A 24,782-nucleotide genomic window follows, 5' to 3' on the forward strand; every position below is an offset into this window, starting at 1 on the left:
GGTGATGGAAGAAGTAACTTGAGCTAAGAAGACATGAGGAAGCCTTTAAAGAAAAAGTTAAACAAAGATGAAGAAGAGTTCTCTAACAAGAACTAATTTCCCTAACAGAACCTTGAAGATAGCATGCTGAAGTGTCAGCCTGGACTGCGAGTGAAGACCGTAAGTTTCTTGAGGAACTTAGTTTGCGTGAAGTACAAGTAACCTACTTATGCAGAATATGGCGCAACAATATTATATAATTAAGATTTTATCTTCTAGATTTAATGTTAAATATGTTAAGTAGGTTATGCACGAAGTTTATTAGAAGCATGACAAGTTGCTTGGTAAATAAAGATAAAATTGGAAAAAATAAAAAGATAGATTTTATGAAAAGATTCTATTTAAAATTTGTTTCTTAAAATCGGTTTCTTAAAAAGATTTTATTCTTTTTAATATTTTTCTTTCTATCTTATTTTTCTTGAAAAGATTTTCTCCAAAGAAGACTTACTTAAACCGTGTTTTTAAGATAAGGCAAGTTAACTTCTTTATCGTTTAGAAAACCTACTTGCTATACAAGGTGTACTTGTATAAATAGCAGAGATCGAATAGTTTTAGAGTTTTGTGAGTTTATGCGTGGAGAAATCACAAGAGCTTTAATTGTGTGAGTTTACCAAGCTTCTAACCTAGTCATATTAGTTTCGGATTTCGTGCATAGCTTGCCTATCATATACTAGGTATTATTACTTGTATTGGTTGGGTTATTTGGGTGTTGGTGTGGTTAATATTTACATACAGTTTGGGTAATCTTCTAGTATGAAGCTGAGAGTTTTTGTACTTTAGGAGTACGAGTGAATCTAAGTGTGGTACTTAGATTCGGTAGGATAGGTCCTACTGTGTAGCAAGTTTGTTCTGGAACTTGTGACTAAAGGTCTTATTATAGTAGGTTGTAACACGCACTAGTAGAAAAATTGAAAAGGGCACCGTTTAAAGGCCACCGGTTTTTGTAAACCGGTGGCTTAAAAAATGGGCGGGATTAGACGAATTATATTGCACCGGTTCAAACCGAACCGGTGGCAAAAATCCTTAAGGCCACCGGTTTTGAACCGGTGGCAATATTCGAAATAAAAAAAAAAATAAAAAATAAAAAATAAAAAAAAGCGCTCATTTTCCTTCTCTTTCCCCTTTCTGTTATCACTTTCATTCGACCAAAACCACGAGGAACTAGCTCAGTCTCTCCATCAGTTCAAACCCTACCACCATAAACTCCACCAGTGACACCACAGCCACCGTACCACCCTCCACCACCTCCGCACTCCCTCCACCACATGCGCACACCTCCGCACTCCTTCCACCACTGAGCACAAGCAGCAAACAAGGAGAAGCGAGGTCCCTCCACCACCTGTTCACCCAAGCCGCCGCGCCACTGTGCCATGCCGCCGGGGCCTTGACTGAGGTCCCTCCACCACCGACCGCTGTCCTCTACTGTCCATCTATCTTCCCTTTCCACCTCCACCTAGGGTTAGTATTAATTTATTTTGTATTTTGAACAATTTTTAGGCTAATTAAAGTTAAGTTTTGAATATAATTTTACTCTATTTTTTCCGAATTTTAGTTTGTTTTATTAGGAAATTTTGAATAAAATAGAGATTAGCTAGTAACCTTGTTATTACTTATTTCAATTTTGGTAAGTTTTAATGGGTAATTTTGAATAAATTAGAGATTATTAGTAACCTTGTTACTTAATTAGTTGAATTTTGTAGTATGTTGTAATGTGTAATTTTAGGTTGTTTTATAGTTCTTGACAAAATTACTAACTTTTATTTTTGTTTTATTTTTTATTTTTGTAGATTTATATGTAGTGAAGCACAAGTTTATTAGCTATTCAAGTGGGAAGTTCGAGACATTACATCCATTGTACTTGCTATATTAGTATGAACTATAAACTTTATGGAGCTATATTTCTTTCTATTTATTCATTTGATAAAAGTTTGTTCATGATATTACAAGTTGTGTCTTGTTTAATTATAAATAATTACAATAATATGTTGAATGTTTGCATCATCATATGCCTAGATACCCGTTCAAGGCTTTCTCATTAGGAGAAAGTCTTGAATAGTCCCTGGTTGGGACTGTTCTTGAATGTTTACTCTCACTTAGGTGGTGAATGTATGCCTTTTTTCGATTTTAAGGAACATCTTGGCTTTCCATTTCTTCACCATGTTCTCTGAGTACATATGTGGGTAAGTAATTATCTACATCGTGTACTTGGAGAACTAGGGGGAAGTGTTGCCGGATTTTCCTTAAAATTGAAAATTTTACATTCACTAGTGAGAGTAGACATTCAAGGATGGTTAGGTTGGAGAGATAAAGACACTTTGGAAACATGCATTTTTTCACTATATAAATGGTATATTCACGGTGTGTACTTGAAGTTGATTTACATAAAATATGTAGCAATTGTACATTATTCATAATATGTTGCTATATATGTTTAGAGACACTTTACTAAATGGAGAAGGGTCGTGGTTGGATGTATGGTAGACGTGATACATTGGAATTTCGGAATAGGGCTTAAGAGGTTTGCGAGACGGCTTTACCTTATCATCGCAAAATGGGTGAGGAAGGCCTATACTATCCTTGTGTTGATTGTAATAATGTGAAGGTGGTCAATAGTGTTGAAATCATTAGAGATCATGTACATTATCGTGGGTTTAGACTTAAATAACATGTGTGGATTTGGCATGGTGAAAGTGGAGAGTATAGTGGGGATCTTGGTGGGAATGATGTGCATGATAGAATCAATGAGATTCATGTGGACGACGAATGCAAGAATGATGAATATGTTATTGATATTGGTGAGGATGGAGCTGAGGATGATCCAGTGGATGAGGTCGAGGATGAAGACGTGGATGAGATGTTGCATAATGTCGAAGGTGATGTGTTTGAATTACTATCGGAGGCTTCCAAAAAGCCTTTGTACCCTGGGTGCAAAAAATACTCCAAACTTTCTGCCGTGCTAACAGTTTTTAACATTAAGGCGAAGCATGGGTGGACGGACGTTAGTTTTACTTCTTTGTTGACCGCAATAAGTGTGATGTTGCCTGATGGGAATGACACTACTAGAAAACTGCTTAATTCCGACGGAAAAATTCCGTCGGAAACACCCTGTTTTCTGTCGGAACGTGTCGTCGGAATAGTGCTCGTCGGAAAATTGACCTTTTCCGACGAAAATTCCGACGGATTTCAAACGTCGGAAGAGGTTTTTCTGGTATCATAAAGTCCGTCGGAAATTTCTGACGGAAAATGATTCCGTCGGAAATTCCCGACGGAAATTCCGTCGTAAAATCCTTTAAAAAAACAAAAAAAAAAAAAGCCGGCACCACCCCAGTATTCCGTCGTGAAATTCTTAAGTCTTACTATTATGCAAAGAAGCTTTTGTGTCCATTTGGTTTGGAGTATAAGAAGATACATGCATGTCCTAATGATTGTATTTTGAATCGTAATGAGTATGAACAATTGGAGGAGTGTCCACGATGCAAGCAGCCGCGCTACAAGCGCATGAGTTGCAATCCTGGTACAAAGGGACCTCCTGCTAAGGTGTTGTGGTATCTTCCTATTATTCCAAGGTTTAAGCGTCTATTCTTAACACCAAAAGACGCTAAAAACTTAAGGTGGCATGCCGAGGGAAGAAAGAAAAACAGAATGCTGAAGCATCCGACTGACTCCCCGCAATAGAAGAACATTGATTTGAAGTTTCTGGAGTTTGGTAATGAATTTAGAAATTTAAGACTTGGGTTGTGCACAGACTGGATGAATCCATTTGGCACTCTTAGTACCCAACACAGCACTTAGCCGGTTCTTTTAGTAATCTAGAATTTGCCTCATTGGTTATGTATGAAACGGAAGTATATAATGCTTTCATTGCTAATAACGGGGCCTAGGCAACCTGGAAATGACATAGATGTTTAACTTGCGCCACTAATTGACGATTTGAGAAAGATGTGGGACGAAGGGGTTTCTTGTTTTGATGCTCATAAGAGCAAGGTGTTCACATTGCATGCAGCCCTTATGTAGACCATGAATGACTTTCCTGCATATGGCAACCTGTGTGGGTACAAGGTTAAAGGGAAAAAAGCATACCCTATATGTATTAATGACACATCAAGCATACACCTTAAGAATTCTCACAAAGATGTGTACCTAAGGACTCGAAGGTTCCTTAGGCGTGATCACCCGTACCGTAGGCAAAAAAAAGGCTTTCGATGGGACAATGGAAGAGGAGACTGCGCCTAGGCCATTGACCGGTGTTGAGTTTTATGCTCGAGTTAAGGGTATACGAACGGTGTTTGCAAAATCTGAAAAAGCTCTGGTCTCAACAGCTCTTTTTAAAAAAGAATCAATCTTATGGAAGATTCCGTACTGAAAGAACATGATGTTAGGCATGTCTTAATGTGATGCATATAGAGAAGAATGTGTGTGATGCTCTTGTGCGAACGCTTTTTAATATTTCAGGCAAAACAAAGGATGGAAAGGGTATATGGTTAGATTTGCAAGAGAAGGGGATTCGTCCAGAATTGTGGCCTCAAGACAAGGTTAGAAAGGGGAAGGATAGAAAGAGAGAGGAACCGGAACAGGAAAATGTAAATGTTTCGATAAAAGGAAAGGGGAAGAGCAAGGGAAAGGGAAAGGCCGCGGATGCTTCAAAGAGTACAGATGAGGGTAAAGGCAAGGTTAAGAAGAAGTATTTACCACCGGCTTGCTACACATTGTCAAGGGTAGAAAAGCGGATGTTTTGTGCATGTCTTTACGGCATTAATGTTCCATCCGGGTACGCATCTAACATGAAAAGATTTGTATCCTTAAGTGGAGAATTGAAGCTGAAATGTATGAAATCCCATAATTGTCACATGTTGATGCAAGTATTTCTACCGATTGCAATACGTGGTATTTTACCGAAGCACGTGAGGGAAGCTATTACAAGTTTACGTTCGTTTTTCAATACAATATCCAGCAAAGTGATTGATCCTTGTACACTTGATGCTTTACAAAGGATGTGGTTGTGACTTTGTGCAAATTTGAGATGTATTTCCCACCCTCATTTTTTTACATAATGGTACGGTGCATCTCATTCTTCATTTGGTGCGTGAGATTAAGTTGTGCGGTCTAGTTTTCTTGAGGTGGTGCTATCCTTTTGAAAGACACATGGGCACATTGCAAGATAAAGTAAGGAATCCGGCTCATCCGAAAGGAAGCATGATTCAAGGGACCGTGAGTGAGGAGATTGGTAATTTTGTAGCCGACTATTTAGCCGTTGCTGAACCTATTGGTCTTCCTACTTCTCAACATGAAGGGAGACTGTCATGGCACAATTGCGTCAAAACGAATGTCACCTGATCGAGATCAGTTCTTACAAGCACACCTTTATGTGTTGCACCATGTTGCAGATGTTCACCCATATTTAGATGAGCACATGGCTAGTTTGCGTGATGAATTTCCATCAAAAGGTGAAAGGGTACTAATGCAGTTGCATAATAAGAGGTTTGTGGGTTGGTTTAGTGAGTGATGAGTCGTTTGGATGATAGTGTCACCGATACAGTAAGATGACTTGCTTATGGTCCTAGGGATGATGTTCGCTCATTTGATGGATATGACATCAATGGGTACACTTTTTGGACAGAGGGTCGGGATTTGAAATCTTCGTCGACCCAAAACAGTGGAGTAACGCTTGTGGCATTGTCAAGGGAGTTTGCAAGTGCTAAGGATAAATCACCTATCGATGAAAAATTGTCATACTACGGTCGAATTCAAAAAATATGGGAGCTTGATTATTGTAACTTCACGGTTGCTCTTTCCAAGTGTAAGTGGGTAGATAATATCAGGCGTAATGTCAAGTATGATGACTTTACTCTTGTAGATCTTGGCCACTTGAATGATAGTGCGGAACTGTTCATCCTAGCATCTCAAGCTAAGCAAGTGTTCTATGTAACTGACCCAGTCGATTCAAAATGGTCCATTGTGCTAGCTGGGAATGAAAAGAAGAATCCTAGGCATTGGAGATGTTGAGGATGAGGAAGAATGCGATGCGTTTGATGATTCAGCACCTTTCACTGTTCCTAGACCTATTGCATCAAATGACATAGACGACCAGACATGTTATATGTGGTTAGACCACAACGAAGGAATATTAGAATGAGGTACTATAACAGTGAATTTGAGATTGTATGCATTTAAAAGTATTATTTAATCAGAAGTCAAGTAATTTTATAAATAGTTTTGGAGAAAATGAATGAAAGTGTTAACTTAGTTGCTAAATTTTTACAAGTTCTTGTTAATGAATGAAGTATATCTCAAAATGCGTCAAATATGATAGAATTTAATATTTTTAGTGTTAACGGTACTAGAAAGTTACGTAATTTATAGAGTCAATTTGATGAAAATAGAATAAAAATGATCTATATGTGAACTTGTCTATTTTATATGCTAACATGTAATATGACCTATATATCAACATTTTTATCTCTTATCGTGCTATGTTTGTAATGACAGGTGTTTATAACTCATGGAGGACGATTATTACCCACTAGTAGAGGATTTGGAGGATGATGGTGATGGCTATGAGGGTGAGGATGAGGACAAGGACGAGCCATATGATGTCAACAAGGAGACTAATATGGGTGAGCCAGAAGATTAGGAACAAGATGCTTTTGAGCGCAGGCTTGAAGAATTTGAAATTTTAGCTGAATGTGCGCCTCCTATTGATTCTACAATTGTTGAGATTGGTGGTGAGAACACTACTCCTCAAACTCAAAGCCAAGGACAGGAGCAATTGAACACAAGTGGTGGAGGGGGGGTAAAGGCACCAGCTAAGAGAAAGGGTAGGGGTCCGACAATAAGTTTTAAGAAGCCAATCGGTCCCATGGTCTTGGAGTATGACAAAAGAGGCCGATCTACTGGCCAATGGCTTCGGAAATATGCAAACCAAGTTGGCATGTGTTCGCACGAAATCCCCATCACACTTAGTTGGCGGCAAGTACCTCTAGGCTTGATTCAAACATTTTGGGATGATACCAGGGCAAGTGTTTTGTTTAAATGCACATTTACACAATTACAAATACTTTCACCTAATGGTTATTTGTAAATGGAAAATAATAATTGCTTGTATTTGTGATTGCAGAAGCTGTATAATATTCCTAATGATCCCGAGAAGAGAAGGGTGTTTGATTCTTTAATAGCGGAGAGATTCAGAGGCTTCAAGGCCCACTTGACCAAAGGATGGATCTATAAGAAGAAGAAACACAAGAAGAAAGCTTCCAAGGGGAAGGATGGTGAAGGTGGAAATAAGGAAGATGTTGAGGAACAAGAACCACCGTGGAAAATATGGCCAAGCGTGACGGGGGACGAGTTGAAAGACTTTGTTATTCAAAAAAGTCGACCCAAAGCAATTGTAAGAACTAGTAAATCTAATGAGAATTGTATAATATATTGACTCTTTTTGCAGTAATGATGCTAACATTTCTATTTATGTAGGAACTTCGAGAGCAAAACATGGCAAATGCATTTCAGAAGGATTACCTCCATCGTACGGGGGCCAAGACATTTGGTGAATGGAGGCAAACTTGGATGAAGGAGGGTATATACCCCACTTTGCTTCAAGGGTCATCCAAAGAACCCTCCAACTCCACGATCACTACGTTGGTTAGTCGTGCTGGCGGTTTCATTTGTTCTCTATATTCCTTTGATAAGGAAATCGGAAAATGGGTCATCAAGGAATCGGAAAAAAAAGTGGCTGATAAAATTGTAAGCTATTTGAAACTTTTGCATAACTTTACCATACAAAAACATTATATGTATTCATGTTAACATTTTTTCTTATGGTACAGCTTGAGTACACTACAGAAGTTGTTGAAGGCAAGCTGGTCCCGACTATAAAGAAAGACCCTTTCACCTTGGCTTTGGGAAAGCCCTACCATCCAGGCCGGGTATGAGGTATGAGAAGGACGTTGCTAGGATGGGAAAAGGTGAATTTAGGATTCAAGGGAGCGTGAGATCTAATGTGGCATTATTGATTAACTATTGTAGGTTACTACTCCCACACATGCGGACTCGAGGGAGGTTGATAATCCAACGCCCCATGAATTACCATATATAGAGGTGAATTTAGGATTCAAGGGAGCGTGTTTGGTTTTAACATAGTGAATTTCGTTACATGTTCAATTGTGTAGGAAAAGACCCTTTTTGATAATTTCTGTTTTTACAAGTGAATTTCGTTACTGGTGTAGGTAGAGACCGAGTGTACACTTCTAGCCCCGGGGCTATCAAATAGTGGAGAGTTGCAGTTGGTGGCGTATGGTAGTGCAAAAGCGACGACCGGTGATACGGTCCATTTCCTATCGCTTAGGCCACAACATTACTCGGTCGGGATCAATTCTTACATTGCTTGGTTCGAAAACAGCCCACTACCGGTGCCTATAGTGGATGATGGGATTACTCTTCTTTGGGAAGAAAAAGTTAGCTATGTACAATGGCCACGTGCTTGGGTAAGGTTGATCAACGAGGTAATATTTTTTTTTTATGGTGTGCTAAATGGCAAATCTGCATGCACTATCTTTTTCTCTTACAAAAAAAAAAAAAAAAAAAAAAAAAAAAAAAAAAAAAAAACAGCACATCTCTTATCGGTAGGTGCTGCCTGGGCTGCAGCAACCTCGGCAGGTGCTTCCTGGGTGGCCTACAGCAGCCTCGGCAGGTGCTACCTCGGCCGCTGCAGCCTCGGCAGCTGCTGCGTACTTACTAGCTTAACCCCCGGCCAAGAATTTTTTAGCACTAATTATCTTTGTTTTATCAGATTTTGAAAAAAGCCAAATATCAAAGAGAAGGAAGGTGGAGAAGCCTAAAAGCATTGATCGACCTACAAAGAAGATGAGTGAACAAGGGTCGAAGAGTGAACAAGTGTTGAAAAAGAATTCTTCGAAAGGTTCAGTCATGCAACCTACTCCACTTGTTGGAGACAATGTCCTTCAATCGCTCACTAAGGATTTAACTTTTCTACACAATCGTTTTAGTCATTTGCCTAGTGACGATCCCATTGAAATTGCACTTCCTAAGGCAATGTTCCACTATGATGAGGATGCAAGTGCATGGTTAAACAAACAAGATGTGAAGGAATTTTTAAGAGGTTCAATGCTTAAAATTTCTCTTATTCAAATATTCATGAGGTACGGGCACATGCCACTTAAATTAATTATGTTATTCATATTAGTGTTGTTTATCTTTCATATGTCAATTAATTTTTCATTGTCCATGCACGTAGAGCACTACGAGAGCACTTAAGTGACACTAATTCCCCTGGTAAAATTGGGTGGTTATGCCCCGAACAGACAATCGAGACTACACAACTCCCCTGAGGTGATGTATTATGTTAATCATAGTATTAGGGAATCAATGCGTGCGGGAGACGAGTTCATATTCGCCCCATGTTATGATGAGTACGTTTAACCATGTGTAATTCAATTCTTTCTACATTTAAATTATATGTTGTACCCTAATTATTGATTTGTTTGTGTATTGTGAATTTATGTAGGTTTTATTGGTTCCTCATGGTGATTTGTCCTGCTAATAACACAATCTTTCACCTTGATTCAGCTCGATCAACAAAGAAGTACCTCGTGATGTCTGTACTACAAAAGTAAATATAGCTACCTAGTATTGATTATCTTAACCTAACTCATTTATTAGTCAAACTAATCAAATTTGAATTTACTTTCCTGTAGTATTGTGAAGAAGATACATGGTCGTGCTCCACAGGGTCCTACATGGAAATCACCTATGTTAATGCCACATCATATTGTTATTATCTTAATAAACATTGCTAAAACAATTGTGGATTTTATGTGATGTTTGATTCATTTGATTTGTTCCTATGCAAGTGCCCATAACAAGATAATGGAGTTGATTGTGGATTATACGTGATGAGATTCATGCTTGACATAGCGACACATTGTACCAACACCATACATCTTGATGAGCTACGACCTAAAACGTAGTAAAATGCTCTTTTTCTGTGATTTCAAGGCTTAGCCACCAAAACTAAGTATAATTGACATGTTCTGAGAAAGAACTAGCTCATTAGTTAAAAAATGTAGAAAATGGGCAAAGTAGAAGTCTTTTAAGACTTATTTAGGCCATTTAAGATGACAATGCGTCCTAAAACTTAGTAAAATGCTCTTTTTAGGTGATTTCCAGGCTTAGCCACCAAAAAGAAAGTATAATTGACATGTTATGAGAAAGAACTAGCTCATTAGTTAAAAAATGTAGAAAATGGGCAAAGTAGAAGTCATTTAGGCCTTATTTAGGCTATTTAGGATAAAAATGCGTCCTTAAACTTAGTAAAATGCTCTTTTTCTGTGATTTCAAAGCTTAGGCACCTATAACTAAGTATGATTGACATTATATGAGAAAGAACTAGCTCATTAGTTAAAAAATGTAGAAAATGGGCAAAGTAGAAGTCATTTGGGCCTTATTTAGGCTATTTAGGATGAAAATGCATCCTTAAACTTAGTAAAATGCTCTTTTCTGTGATTTAAAGGCTTAGCCACCTAAAACTAAGTATGATTGACATGTTATGAGAAAGAACTAGCTCATTAGTTAAAAAATGTAGAAAATGGGCAAAGTAGAATTCATTTAGGAATTATTTAGGCCATTAAGGATGAAAATGCGTCCTAAAACTTAGTAAGTTGCTCTTTTTACGTAATTTCAAGGCTTAGCCACCTAAAAATAAGTGTAATTGACATGTTATGAGAATGAAATAGCTCATTAGTTAACAAATGTAGATAATGGGCAATGTAGAAGTCTTTTAGGCCTTATTTAGGCTATTTAGGATGAAAATGCGTCTTAAAACTTACTAAGTTGCTCTTTTAATGTGATTTCACGGCTTAGCCACCTAAAACTAAGTATAATTGACATGTTATGAAAAACAACTACCTCATTAGTTAACAAATGAAGAAAATGGGCAAAGTTAAAGTCTTTTAGGCCTTATTTAGGCTATTTAGGATGAAAATGCGTCCTTAAACTTAGTAAAATGCTCTTTTTATGTGATTTCAAGCCTTAGGCATCTAAAACTAAGTATAATTGACATGTTATAAGAAAGAACTAGCTCATTAGTTAAAAAAATGTAGAAAATGGGCAAAGTAGAAGTCATTTAGGACTTATTTAAGCCATTAGGGATGAAAATGCGTCCTAAAACTAAGTAAAATGCTCTTTTTAGGTGATATTAAGGCTTAGCCACCAAAAACTAAGTATATTTTACATGTTATGAGAAAGAACTAGCTCATTAGTCAAAAAATGTAGAAAATGGGCATAGTAGAAGTCATTTAGGCCTTATTTAGGCTATTCAGGATGAAAATGCGTCTTTAAACTTAGTAAAATGCTCTTTTCTGTGATTTCAAGGTTTAACCACCTAAAACTAAGTATAATTGACATGTTATGAGAAATAACTAGCTCATTAGTTAAAAAAGGTAGAAAATGGGCAAAGTAGAAGTCATTATTTAGGACTTATTTTGGCCATTTAGGATGAAAATGCGTCATTAAACTTAGTAAGTTGCTCTTTTTACGTGATTTTCAAGGCTTAGCCACCTAAAACTAAGTATAATTGACATATTATGAGAAAAACCTAGCTTATTAGTTAAAAGATGTAGAAAATAAGCAAAATAGAAGTCATTTAGGCCTTATTTAGGCTATTTAGGAAGAAAATGCGTCATAAAACTTAGTAAGTTGCTCTTTTTAGGTGATTTAAGGCTTAGCCACCAAACACTAAGTATATTTGACATGTTATGAGAAAGAACTAGCTCATTAGTTAAAAAATGTAGAAAATGAGCAAAGTAGAAGTCATTTTGGCCTTATTTAGACTATTTAGGATGAAAATGTGTCCTTAAACTTAGTAAAATGCTGTTTTTCTGTGATTTCAAGGCTTAGTATAATTGACATGTTATGAGAAAGAACTAGCTAATTAGTTAAAAAAATGTAGAAAATGGACAAAGTAGAAGTCTTTTAGGCCTTCTTTTATGCCTTCTTTTAGACCGTTTTGACCTAAGTATTTAATTTTTTTACATATTTATTTACACATGTTTAACTTAACTAATTAAATTAATTCTAACATAATTTATATATATTCCAAGTTTTGCAAGGTGCAAAAGGGAGATCCGTTAACAAACAAGGACCTTTGTTGACATCTTTCATCACCTTCAATTTGTAATTAAATGTCACATCATTTTGAATTTATACTTTGTTAATTAACTTTTAGACTACAATATTGACTACTTAGTATTGTTTGTATTTATGTATATGACACTTTATTTATTGTATTGCATTTGGTTTTTTAATTATTAATGTCTAATTATATATGTATAAACGAATATATATAAACGAATATATATATATATATACATATATATGTATATATATAAACGAATATATATATATATATATATATTCGTTTATATATATACATATATATATGTATATATATAAACGAATATATATATATATATATATACACATATATGTATATATATATATATATATTATACATATATATATATACATATACATGTATATATATATACATATGTATATATATGTATATATGTATATATATGTATATATATGTATATATATATATGTATATATATATATATATGTTATTACCACCGGTTAACCGGTGGCAATAAACCTTTTTGCCACCGGTTTTGAACCGGTGGCCTTGCTTGGGTTTATTGCCACCCCCCAAATGACCACCGTTTCAAAACCAGTGGCATTGGGGGGTTTTGAACCGGTGGCCAATTCATATTTTCGCCTAGTGTAACTTGGTATTTGGCCTATTATAGTGAAGTTGTTTGTGGTTAAAATCCCTAAGATAGGATCGAGGTTTTACTTCCAGTTGGGCCGTGGAAGGTTTCCTCGTAAAATTTGTGTGTCTTTGCAAGTTCATATATGCATTGTTTTATAATTCCGCAAAAGTAGTCACTAGGAACTCAAATACAATTCACCCCTCGTCTTGTATTGTTCGTCTCAACTAACATTACCCCCTTAATGTATTACCCCCAATCCAAGCATCCCCTAAAAGGTACGAGTAATCCTTGAAAATTTAGCTACTGCATTCGTACTTAATTGTAAGTTGAATACTAAAATTAAAGCCTTTACCTGGCCTCTGACTTTTGCCTCACATTAATCCTAAAAATTTATGAACATAGCACATAAAAAACAACAGTTTTTTTTTTTCTTTTGTTTTCTTTTTTTTTTTTTCTTCCAATTAGAGACTAACCCTAATAATCTTCCTTGAAGACACTTTGTTGCTATGATTCGTGAGAAAGTAACAACGAATTGGTGAATTATGCGTTTAGAGGATGAGTGTTGATGTTGATCTGAGAGGATGCGTGAGAGAGTTTGTTGTATAATTTGTAAGAGTATTGAATTTTATAATTGGGGAAAAATCAAAATGTGAAGAGAGAATGGGATATAAAGATAAAGATTGAGTGGGGAGGTGAAGAAGATGAATATAAATTAAGAGAGAGGGGTTGTTTTTTTTTTTTAAATTAGTTAATTTAAGTTAATTCTGATTTAATTAAAAAAATAGATTAAATTAAGTTAATTACATAAATATATAGTAAATGACGTACTTAGTGCATTTCCCTTAAAAAAAAAAAAAAAAAAAAGACGTACTTAGTGCATTAAGTGGCTGAATTCCGGTGGAGTAGTAATTGTACTAATTACCTTGGTTTTGAGTAGACAAGTAGTACTCCCTAATTGACAACATTTTTTTTACGGGTAGTAATTTTTAAATGGCCTTATTATGGATTGTAAATAACAAAATTTTTTATTAGTTTTGTGTTTTTGTTGATAAATCATATTTATTGAACTTTAATCATTTATCTAAACCAATATACTAATATTTCTTTTTTTTTAATAACCCACAACCCACCATTAATTTTAATGAACATGCCGTTCATTTAAAATAAATAACTACTAGTAAATAAAATTTAATGAACATGATACGTAATAAAGTGTTAGAGCTTGTTCACATTTATTGAACTGAGCTGAGCTGAATTGAACTGAAATGATTGGAGCTGTACTGAATATTTTATGAGAAAAAGAAATTAAGAACTGAACTAATTAGAGCTAAACTGAATATTTTATGAGAGAAGGAAATTAAGAACTGAACTGATTGGAGTTGAAATGAAATCAAGCTGAAATGAACAGACCCTTAGTCAAAAGAAATTTGAAAGACCAATAACAAAAGTGAACATTTAGGGTTTGTTTGGTATTAATGTGATTTTCTATTTTTTTTGGTTTTTTGTTTTTTAAAATCATATGATATGATCAAACATCATTCAAACTTATTAAAATTACGATAAACTGTGACAACAAAAAGTAGAAAAGACCTTAATTTCTTATTTCTAGATTTTGGTTTTTTTAAAAACTGAAAACAAAAAGCAATTCAACCAAGCTCTAAAATAAATTACCTGCGCAATATCGGACATAAAGATGTAGAGGATTCTCCTCAAATTTGTTGCTGATGAGCATGAGTTGTGGGTCATCCTTAACGTATGCGAACAAAGCCTCAGCTGCAGCCATGTTCCGGCTTCTAAGCGCTGAATGAAACGGCGTATCTCCGTTTTTATTTACCTCTTTCAAATACGCCACATTAGTATTAGTTCTTGTGTCGTTGTCTTTCCGTAAGCGAGAAATGAGGACATTGATGATCTTCTTGGTTCCCAATTGAGCAGCTTCATGGAGGGGAGTGTTACCCTTGTTGTTCTTCTCTCGAACAAGGCCGGGGAACCTTGTAAGAGCTTTCTTGATGAACTCCATGTGCCCGTGCTGAGCAGCAATGTGGACAATGTTGTTAGCTAGACCAGGTGTTTTTAGGAGGTATTTATGTTTCTCTTGTTCACCATCCTCCAGTGCTCTGGCATTTCCTTCCACGGCTGCCCTAAACATAGAGGAATCCATGTATTCCTCCATTGTTTATTTTTCTCTCTTGCTCTCTATGGATATAATTGTGTTCGTACCTCAAGCAAATAATTGAAGTTTATGTCTTTGGGCGTTTATGAGGCCTGTATATAAGGGTGTGCAAAGAGTGCACAGGCATAGGGCCCCCGAGAATAGGAGCCCAAAATATTACAAGTACAAAATATTAATAGTTCGGTTACTCCCTTCGTCCCTTTTTTACATTCCTGTTTTTCTTTTTGGGTATTTTAAAATTACATTCTTACTTTCCTATGGGTCTTTCTTGTAGGGGTGGAGGGAGTATGTGATAAAAAATTAAAATCTATACTCTATACTAGTGCTGTCAAATTTCAATTGAAACTGTTTAACTGCTCGAAACCGACCCAAATGAGAACCGAACCGATGAAAAACTGATTTTTTGAAACCGAAAACCGACCCGAACTATAAGTTAGTAAACCCGAAACCGAACCGATCTGAATAGTGTCAAACCGTATAAGAACCGAATCCTTTAACAAACCAAACCAGTTCTAAACCGAACTAAAATCAAACCGGACCGTTTCTAACCCGAAACCGTTTCCAACCCAAAACCGTTTGAACTAAGATAATAACCGTTTACACCGAACCGTTAACAAACTACAACCCGTTTGCACCGAACCATGTACAAACCAAACCATTTATAAATTGAACCACTTACAAACCGAAGCGTACTCTGTATATAAACCATTTATGAACCAAACCGCTTATAAATCGAACTGTATACAAACCGCTTACTATAGGGAAGATTAAAATCACGTTAATGAAATCAAGAAAATGACATAATAAGACATACTAAGGCCTTGTTCTTTTGAGCTTCTGGGCAGAGCAGAGCAGATTTCAGTAGAGCAGAGTAGAGCAAAGCAGAGAAGATTTCAGCAGAGCAGAGAAGATTGAAGCAGAGCAAAGCCGAGCCGAGCAGAGCAGAGCTGAGCAGATTTCATTATTATTATTATTATTATTATTATTATTATTATTATTATTATTATTATTATTATTATTATTATTATTATTATTACTACTACTACTATTATTATCATTATTATAATTACTATTATTATTAAATATTATTTAATATAATATTATTAATTATTAATTATTATTATTAAATATTAATTTTTAATAATATTATTATTATTAAATATTATATATTATTATTATTTAATATTAATTATTTATTATTATTATAAAATATTAATTATTATTATTAAATATAAATTATTATTATTATTATTAAATATTAATTATTACTATTATTATTATTATTAATTATTTATTATTATTAAATATTAATTTATTATTATTATTAAAGATTAATTATTACTATTATTAAATATTAATTATTATTATTAAATATTAATTATTATTATTAAATATTAATTATTATTATTATTAAATATTAATTATTATTATTAAATATTATTATTATTAAATATTAATTATTATTATTAATTATTAATTATTATTATTAAATATTAATTAATATCATTATTATTATTAAATATTAATTAATATCATTGTTATTATTATTAACTATTAGTTATTATTATTATTTAATATTAATTATTTATTACTATTAAATATTATTTATTTATTTATTATTATTAAATATTAATTATTATTATTATTATTATAATTCGATATTAAATATTAATTTTAAGCAGAGCAGAGCATGGCAGAGCAGAAAAGAGTAGAGCAGATTGAAGCAGAGTAGAGCAAAGCAAAGCAGAGCAGAGCAGAGCAGAGTAGAGCAGATTTTAGTAGAGCAGAGCAGCTCTAAAGAACGGGGCCTAAGATTGTAGAATGCTAGAAGCATTATAGTTGACATTGACAAAATAAGTATCAAGTTACTAAATTGCAAATATCGATGTCACAACTCATCAAATCATGATTATGACGTTACAAGTAAATGATTAGATAAGAAGCAGATAATAACCTGATAGTAAAACGTAATACATTCACTAAACTTTTATAATCTACTTCGTAATAAACTAGTAAGATCAGTATGGCTAAACTTGAAACATAACATGATATGTATTTATAAAATCAATGAGAATTTGTATATAATATGATGCCTAAATACAAAGTGATGATGAAGTCTTGGCTTGATATTAAACTGGTTAACCATCAAAAGGTTAGCAAGTACTATCAAATTTCAAACCGAAACCGTTTTAATGCAACAAGTCAAATGACTCGATAAAAAACCAATTTTTTTTTTAAATCAAAAATTGACCCGAACCATAATTTAAGTAAATCTGAAATAGAACTGATCCGAATAACTTTAAACCGTATTAGAACCGAAGCCATTAATAAACGAACTAGTTATAAACTGAACTAAAATAAGACAGAACCGAAAAAGAACCGCACCGTTTTTAACCCAAAACTGTTTGAATCTGGATAAAACTCGTTTACTCCGAACCGTTAACAAACTGCAACCCATGTACACCGAACCGTTTACAACTCGAACCGAATTAAAACCGCTCAAGAGTAAACCGAATCGAACCGAAAACTATTTACACCGAATTGAAACCGACCCGCGAGAAATTTGAACAGATTTCAAACTGAACTGAAATCGAACTGTCAACCCGTTTTAACAGTATTACGCTATACTTAGTTATTAAAAAGTATTCCTAAAACAGAATATGTTACATGTCACTTTCACATGTATTAGGTTTGCATTTAAAAAATGCTCATAACACGACTTGAACTCAATACCAACAAGTCTTAAATCAAGAGTCTTTACCATCTTAGCCATTATTAATTTTATTTTTTTATCGAACAAAAGTATACTTAACTTAGATAAGTTCATTTGTATCTTATTATATTATTTGTTTCTATTATGTAATGATTGAGTTCGACAACTAAAAAAAGTTTATAACAAGACTTAAACTCAAAACCAACAAGTCTTACTATTTAAACAATCGAATTTGATTAGCAAATTAAGCAAGTACAAACTAACAACCCGAGACATCGCCCGGGCCACACGGTAATTATAATTATTTATATCAAAAAACAAAAATTAGAAATTCAATTGCATGAAACATGAATCGGCAAAGATGATAAAATTCTTCCATTCTTAATTCACTGTCGTTATTTATATTAAAAATTCATTTTATCGTTAACGAATTACGTTCAATTCCACTTCACTTCACTTAAGGTCAAGCAATTTCATACTCCCTCCGTTACATATTACTTGTTACAAAGGCGTACTATTTGTGAATATTAAATATTGAAAATAGGATAGTACGCCAGCGCATGGTGCACCCGAAAGGCAGATTGAACATATTGTTGTTTGTAGAGCTGTCAAAAACTGCCCCGACCCGAAAACCCGACCTGAACCGGCAATGATCTGAACCCAACCTGTACTCGAACAATGGGGTGGAACTAGTGACCTGTAACTCGACCTAAACCTGACCAGATCTTAACCGAAAACTCATTTGGTCCAATACTTTATGACCTGAACCCGAACCTCCACCAGACCTGATAGTAACCGTTAATCGATTAATCTGACCCGAAAACAACCCGAACCCGAACTAGTACCCGACCCAATTAAAACCTGTGCCCGAGTCATGGAAAGTTTAATAAAATTTTACATACCATTTATTCAGCTTAGATACTGATATAATTCTGTAAACCCTCAATCTGATTTAATAAAATCTTTTGTTCAGCTTATAAACCTTTTGTTCTTTATTACTCGTATATAGGTTTAATAAAATCTTGATGATGCTTGATCAAATTATGGAAGGTATAATTATATAGTTTAACTTGACCACATCGAAATTAATTAGAATTGAACTTGAACCAAAGTCCGACTCAACACTAACCCGAATGTTCCATCTTATTAACTCATCCAAACCTGACTTAACACAACCCGAACCTGAAATTGAATCCGATCTGATTTTAACTCGAATTAAACCCTACCTATATTTGAAAAGGTGAACGACCCGTTATAACTTGAACTAAAAATGAGCCGACCTGAACTTGAACTTGATCTGAAGCTAGATTGACCCAACATAACCTGATCTTGCCCGAGACTTGATTTGACCCAACCAAACCCGACTTAAATACCCGAATTGATAGCTCTAGCTAGTTGTTTGACAAAGCGCATAGTTATGTTTGACGATATATATATATATATGTATATATATATATATATATATTCTTTTTAACATATATATATATATATTCTTTTTAACATATGCTGTTATGAATTTTTGAATTTTGAAATTTAATTTGAAAATAAAATCTTGAATTATTTTTAATTGGAAATAATTTTAGAGAGAAAATACTAAAATTATTATGGAAAGTTCAATTTTTCGAGAAAAGAAAACTATATATGGGAAAATATTATTTTTGGTAAAGATTTTTGCGTTAATGTGTCATTTTTAATGAAATTTTAATAAGTTTTTATCATGTTCTTTTTGTAATATCTTACCTTTTCTTATTTAACCGGGTGCATGCATCATGCACATGGTGCATCCTGGTGCACAAATCATGCATTAGAATCATCTAACTTATTAATTTCTCTTCCCCTCCCCCCCTCCCATTTAATTACAATATCATACCAGTAAATCATACTCAATTTTAATTTCTAATTGTCTAGACCAATTCGTCTTTCCTAGTTCAAATCTCTTACTTTACATTGTCTACCTCAAATCTAACATTTAATTTTCTCCTTTTATCCATGTAAAGCTCAATTTTGAGAATTTTCTCTGGAGTACAACTAATCTATATTAGTATTGTGTATGAAGTTAAGAACGCTTATACTCCCTCCGTCCCTAAATTACATTCCTCTTTGGAATTTTACACGGGAATTAAGGAGGGAAGAATAAGACAAATAACAATAATTAGATAATGCAATGGGAAGTACAAAGATAGATTAGTTATTACTCATGACAAGCCATTAATCCTTTGCAAAAAAAAGGACCAATCACATGCTCCTAATTAAAAAATTTTAACCAATCATATTCATTGTAATTTTACACAAGGATTATGAGTGAGATTAGGTAAGGATGAGTGAGAAAGCATTAAATATAAAACAGAAAAAGAGAGTTGATTTACTAAAAAAAACTTACTAAAAATAGAAAGGAGGAATGTAATTTTGGAATACCAAAAATAAAAAGGAGGAATGTAATTTAGGGACGGAGGGAGTATTTCAGTTTCAAAACTACGAGTATTATTATTGTTATGGGAAAAAATTTGTAAGTAATAGTCAACGACGGTCAAGTGAAGTCAATGTCGATGACTAATCTTGACGAAGGCTGAGATATGACGAAGCTCATTCAGCAACGACGGAAGACGAAGTCAAGCAGCGACTTCCTATTTTGCAGGAAGAGATAAAGATGGGAGACCAAGTCCAAGCTCAACCCTATCCACCGTTGAGATTCAAAACAAAAAAGATCCTCTATGCAACTATAATCTGAAAATCATGGAGTCGAGTTTATCTCCTTGCAACGGCTAGAATTTAACCTAGCAATCATCTATATAAAAGGGGAAGCATCGTCAGACGAAGGACACATCGAAACTTAGCTATATTCTTACTTTAAGCCTACATTGTAAACTATTCTACATCATTTTTTTTACATAGTGAAAGTTTGGTAGATCCTCATTCTACCCGCGGTTTTTACCTTCATTGGGTTTTCCGCGTCACCAATCCCTCGTGTCATTTATTTGCTTTCGTCTTATTTTGTTCTCGATTTTATTTAGTTGATTCGTAGCCTAGATTTTGATATTCAATTTCACGAGGGCTGCCCAGTTAATCTTCATGATTAACGAACTTTGTCAATCTTTGCAGCCACGTCAGCTTCTTGCATTTGAGGGAGTCTAGTCAGCAGTCTAGTCACATGTTGAAGAATACAACTTGGATGAAAATGGTTAAAGACTCCGTCACTTGCTTTTTTACTTTCATATTAGATGCATTTATTGTTGGTAGGTGGTACTACATTGACCATGCAAATACTCCCTCCGGTCTCAATTATCTGCAACATTTGCCATATTTGGGTGCTACCTATTATGTGCAACAAATTTTTAAGTTTCTTTTTTTAGTAAAATTTAATGTGTAAAAAGACATATGTACCCTTACTTTTTTGTTTTAATTTTGTTTAACATAACTTAATCAAACACAATTACACTTAACACTCTCTAATGATTCCCACCAAAATTAAACCCCCTTATACTCTCTCTCTTCCAAACCCTTTCATCTTCCAACTACCTGCATTCATTGTTCTTCATTGAAGATGTCTTGGTTTTGGTGCCTTCATTCATCATTTCTGGAGAATTCTCCAGAAAATTTAACAAAACCCACCCACCCTCTTTCATTTCCGTCGTTCTCTCTCCTCCTATCTCTCCTCTCTCTCAACTTCGAAACCCTAGATCTAAATTTTATCTTCAATCTCTGGAACAATGAACCCAGAAAACAATGACCCCCCTCAAATCACCACCCCAGATCGTAGATCTGAGGGTTCTACGCTGTACAAGCTTCAAAAAGGCAGTGGTATTCTGAAGCCAGTTCGCCGTTGTACTGCTTTCTTCCGCCGTTACCGTGGAGGGAAGATCGGAGCCAAATTGGCTGAACACTCTTCCAGCGATGAGGGAGAGGAGAAGACTGAGAGCACAGACGACCAAGATGGTTCAGATCTGGCCGGAAAAGAGGGTGACAGTGGAGAAACGGGTCCCCCTGTTGCTTTGGAGGGTGGTGATGGCCCTTCAAACACTGTTGTTGTTGTTGAGGAGTCGTCTGCTGACTCAATTGTTGTAGAGGCTGAGTCCCCTGCTGCGGTGGTGGTCCATCTTCCCTCTCCCGTTCCTGGGGGGAAGGTTTTGCCTGAGTCCCTAAAGGCCCCAGCCTCTTCTACCAGTTCAAGTGGCCGGAAAAGAGTCAGATCTGTTTTTACTCCTGACTACAGTGACTGGGACCCTGACTATATGGCTTACCTTAGGGCAAAGTACCCTAATGACTTCCCCCCCAACAACTGATCAGCGCAGCGTAACTATTTCTTAACCCTAATTTATTGTTTTCAGTTGTTGATTATGATGGTTGAGTTGTTGATTTGTTAACCCTGTGCTCTGTCATTTGCTTTGATATTGTTGTGTGAATTTATTATGTTGGTGTTGCTGGTTGATTGTGAAAAGGGTTTGCTTACCCTGTGCTCTGTTATGTTGTTGTTGGTATATTGGTGTTGCTGTTGTTGATTTATGCTGGTGTTGTTGTTGTTGATTTATGATGGCTATTGTTTGTTGATGACATGTGTGTGGTACTGCATATGTTGCAACTGTGACTTGCTTATGCCTCAGTAATGATTTGAGTCCCTTGTTATGGTTCATTTCTGCCTCTGTACTGGAATGAGTCTCTTGTTGGGTTAGGTAATGTCAGTTGATGTATGATGAGGCTTGTGATGGAGCCCAAAGAGTCCCCTATTGGATGTGGTTGAGAGTTCTTGCTAGTCTATGCCTCTGGATGTCAGAATGAGTCCCTCATTCAGTGTTGTGTGCTTGAGTCCCTCATTTAATGCTGTATGTATGTGTGATAATTCCAAATGATGAAGGGACTCAGTTTGAGTGGGGTGTGTACAGTGGTTTTGCTCCAACTACTGTCTTGTACAGGTGTTGTGGAGGTAACAACCTACAACATCTCAATGAAAAAAAAAAACCCAATCTGATGGAATTAAAGTGGAACTTTGTTTATCATTAGTACCTTGTTATGAATACAAAAGTTGTTTAGTCACAAAGTCCCCTATAGCCTAATCATTCATTACATGACTGCCTTAGAATAAAGACATGTTATCTACCAAAAGACACATAACCAAACCATAATAAGCAACAATAAAAAACAAAAGCTTACTTAGACAAAAACAATGGTTTTGGTACTTGTTTGGTTATGTGTGGAAGTCATGCCTCCCTTGAATGATTGTCCCTATCTTCTGCCCCTAGTCTGCATCAACCTCATGTTGAGTCTGATCTGGGAAATCCTGGTTGACTGGAATGAAAAGTGTGTTAAGATATGCTACTGCTTGTTGAATGAGTCCCTTGTCACATTCCAAAATGGTAGGAAGTAAGCCTAATGCTTCTAATCTTTGTTTGCCCATATGTGGTGGGTTGAAATTGTTGCCCCCTTCCTTCTCCAGAATCTTCATCATCACCCCTTGAAGAGTTATCCATGTGTACTTGTTAAGTACTAGATCAAACCACTCATATGCCTCATATACTTTGTCAATGAGTTCATCTAATGTTTTGGGAAAAGACTGATATTGTAGAGATTGTATGACCTTGAACAGACCCAAATCCAACACATTTAGGTCTGGTGATTGTGCTGGTTGGAACACCATTTGAATGTTGAACCCATCAGAAGTGCAGGCAGCACTGAATTCCTCATCCATTGGAATTTGGTGTGGCTTAGCATTATCCCACTGGATGAATATGTCCTTAGGAAGACTAGGATGCCATTGTCTCTTGATTGCTGGAATAATGGTATGCAGGAGTATTTTTCTGATTTCTTCTTTGTTGACACTTTCCACAGCTTTAGTTACCATGACACCTGCATCCCTGTTTTTACTTTTTTTTTTAGCTCTTTGTTGGTAAGTGAATGGAAATATGCCAAACTTGCCATCATGCAACAATTGCCCATTGCAGTCATACAAGGGTTTACCTATGACCCCCATGAACATGGCTTTAACTCTGTATCTCTTTGACTGTTGGCATCTATAGGGATTTTCTTCCTTTGGTAGCAAATAAAATCTCCTTGTGTCAGGGTTCATATAGAACCATTTCTCATCTATGTGTATGTCTTGTTGCATGTCCATGAATGTTGGGTTACCAACTGCTGGAATTGGGTGAATATGCTGTAGTGCCCACTTCATCCTTGCCACTTTGTGGTTAGATGTCAGTGCTGGATGATTAGCTGCTGTGTGTGTTCTTAACCTCCCCTTTTTCTTCAGCTTATGAAGAAAGGAGTGTGAAATTTTAAGGGCTGATGCATAACTCCTTTCTGTTGTCCTTTTATAGAGTGGCACTGACTGCAAGAACTCATCAGTGATTTCCTGTGGTTTTGGACCAGTTTTTCCAAGTTTTTTGCTTCTGACATCAATAACATTGCCTTCTGCTATACTTTGCTTTACAAAATTCCATACCCTAAGTGATGTACTTCTGTGAACGCCATACCTTCTCCCCATGTCTGACAGAAATCCCCTTTTAAATTCCCCTGCATGCATGTTAAGTAGGATGTCATCAACCATTTTTCTTTTTGTTTGGACTGTTAACTGCTTTCTGCTGGTTGGTTGATGTTGTGGTACTTCATCTTCTTCTTGATTGTTGTCCTGTTCTTCTTCACTGCTGTCAGCATCAGCATCAAAGTCCATCAATTCTTCATCACTTATGTACTGAAATGGTCCCTCATTTAGGATTTGTTCAATTTCAAAAAATTGCTGATCAAAATGGTGTTCCATGTCGGTGGATGCCTTTTTTTTTCCCCTGCAGATTTGAAGGAAGGTGATGAAGTTTTTTGTGGTTGCTCGAAGTTTTTGATGAAGTGCTGCTGGAAGCGGAACCGTAATGCTGCCCTTTAGTTTAGGACTAATGTTAGAGTAGGCAGTAAATATTTTGTGATAATTAAACTTGTATCTAATGGGTTTTTTTTTGTGAACAAACTAACTTGTTAATGTTGGAAGCCATGGGTTAATGTTGGAAGCCATGGTGGCTTAATTTCTGAAGTTCAAAACATTGAAATGTAATGGTTGCTGCCCCTTTATATGCAGCTGATTTAGGTGACAAATGGT

General features: G+C 35.4%; 2 protein-coding genes across 2 annotated transcripts; both read right to left on the minus strand.

The window, feature by feature from the left end:
* Positions 1-14,356: 14,356 nt before the first annotated feature.
* LOC145604080 (protein ACCELERATED CELL DEATH 6-like) lies at positions 14,357-14,994 on the minus strand. The gene is made up of 2 exons (XM_081660028.1): positions 14,493-14,994; positions 14,357-14,385 (listed from the first exon to the last, which is right to left on the minus strand). The coding sequence occupies exons 1-2, from the start codon at positions 14,992-14,994 to the stop codon at positions 14,357-14,359; spliced, it is 531 nt and encodes a 176-aa protein (XP_081516154.1).
* A 7,943-nt stretch (positions 14,995-22,937) lies between these two features.
* Positions 22,938-24,452, minus strand: LOC145604081 (uncharacterized). Its single transcript, XM_081660029.1, has one exon. It carries the CDS (start codon positions 24,450-24,452, stop codon positions 22,938-22,940), a length of 1,515 nt encoding a protein of 504 aa, XP_081516155.1.
* Positions 24,453-24,782: the final 330 nt, after the last annotated feature.

This window comes from Chenopodium album, chromosome 22 (genome assembly GCF_948465745.1).
Source record: "Chenopodium album chromosome 22, dcCheAlbu1.1, whole genome shotgun sequence".
NCBI classification, from domain to species: Eukaryota; Viridiplantae; Streptophyta; class Magnoliopsida; order Caryophyllales; family Amaranthaceae; genus Chenopodium; species Chenopodium album.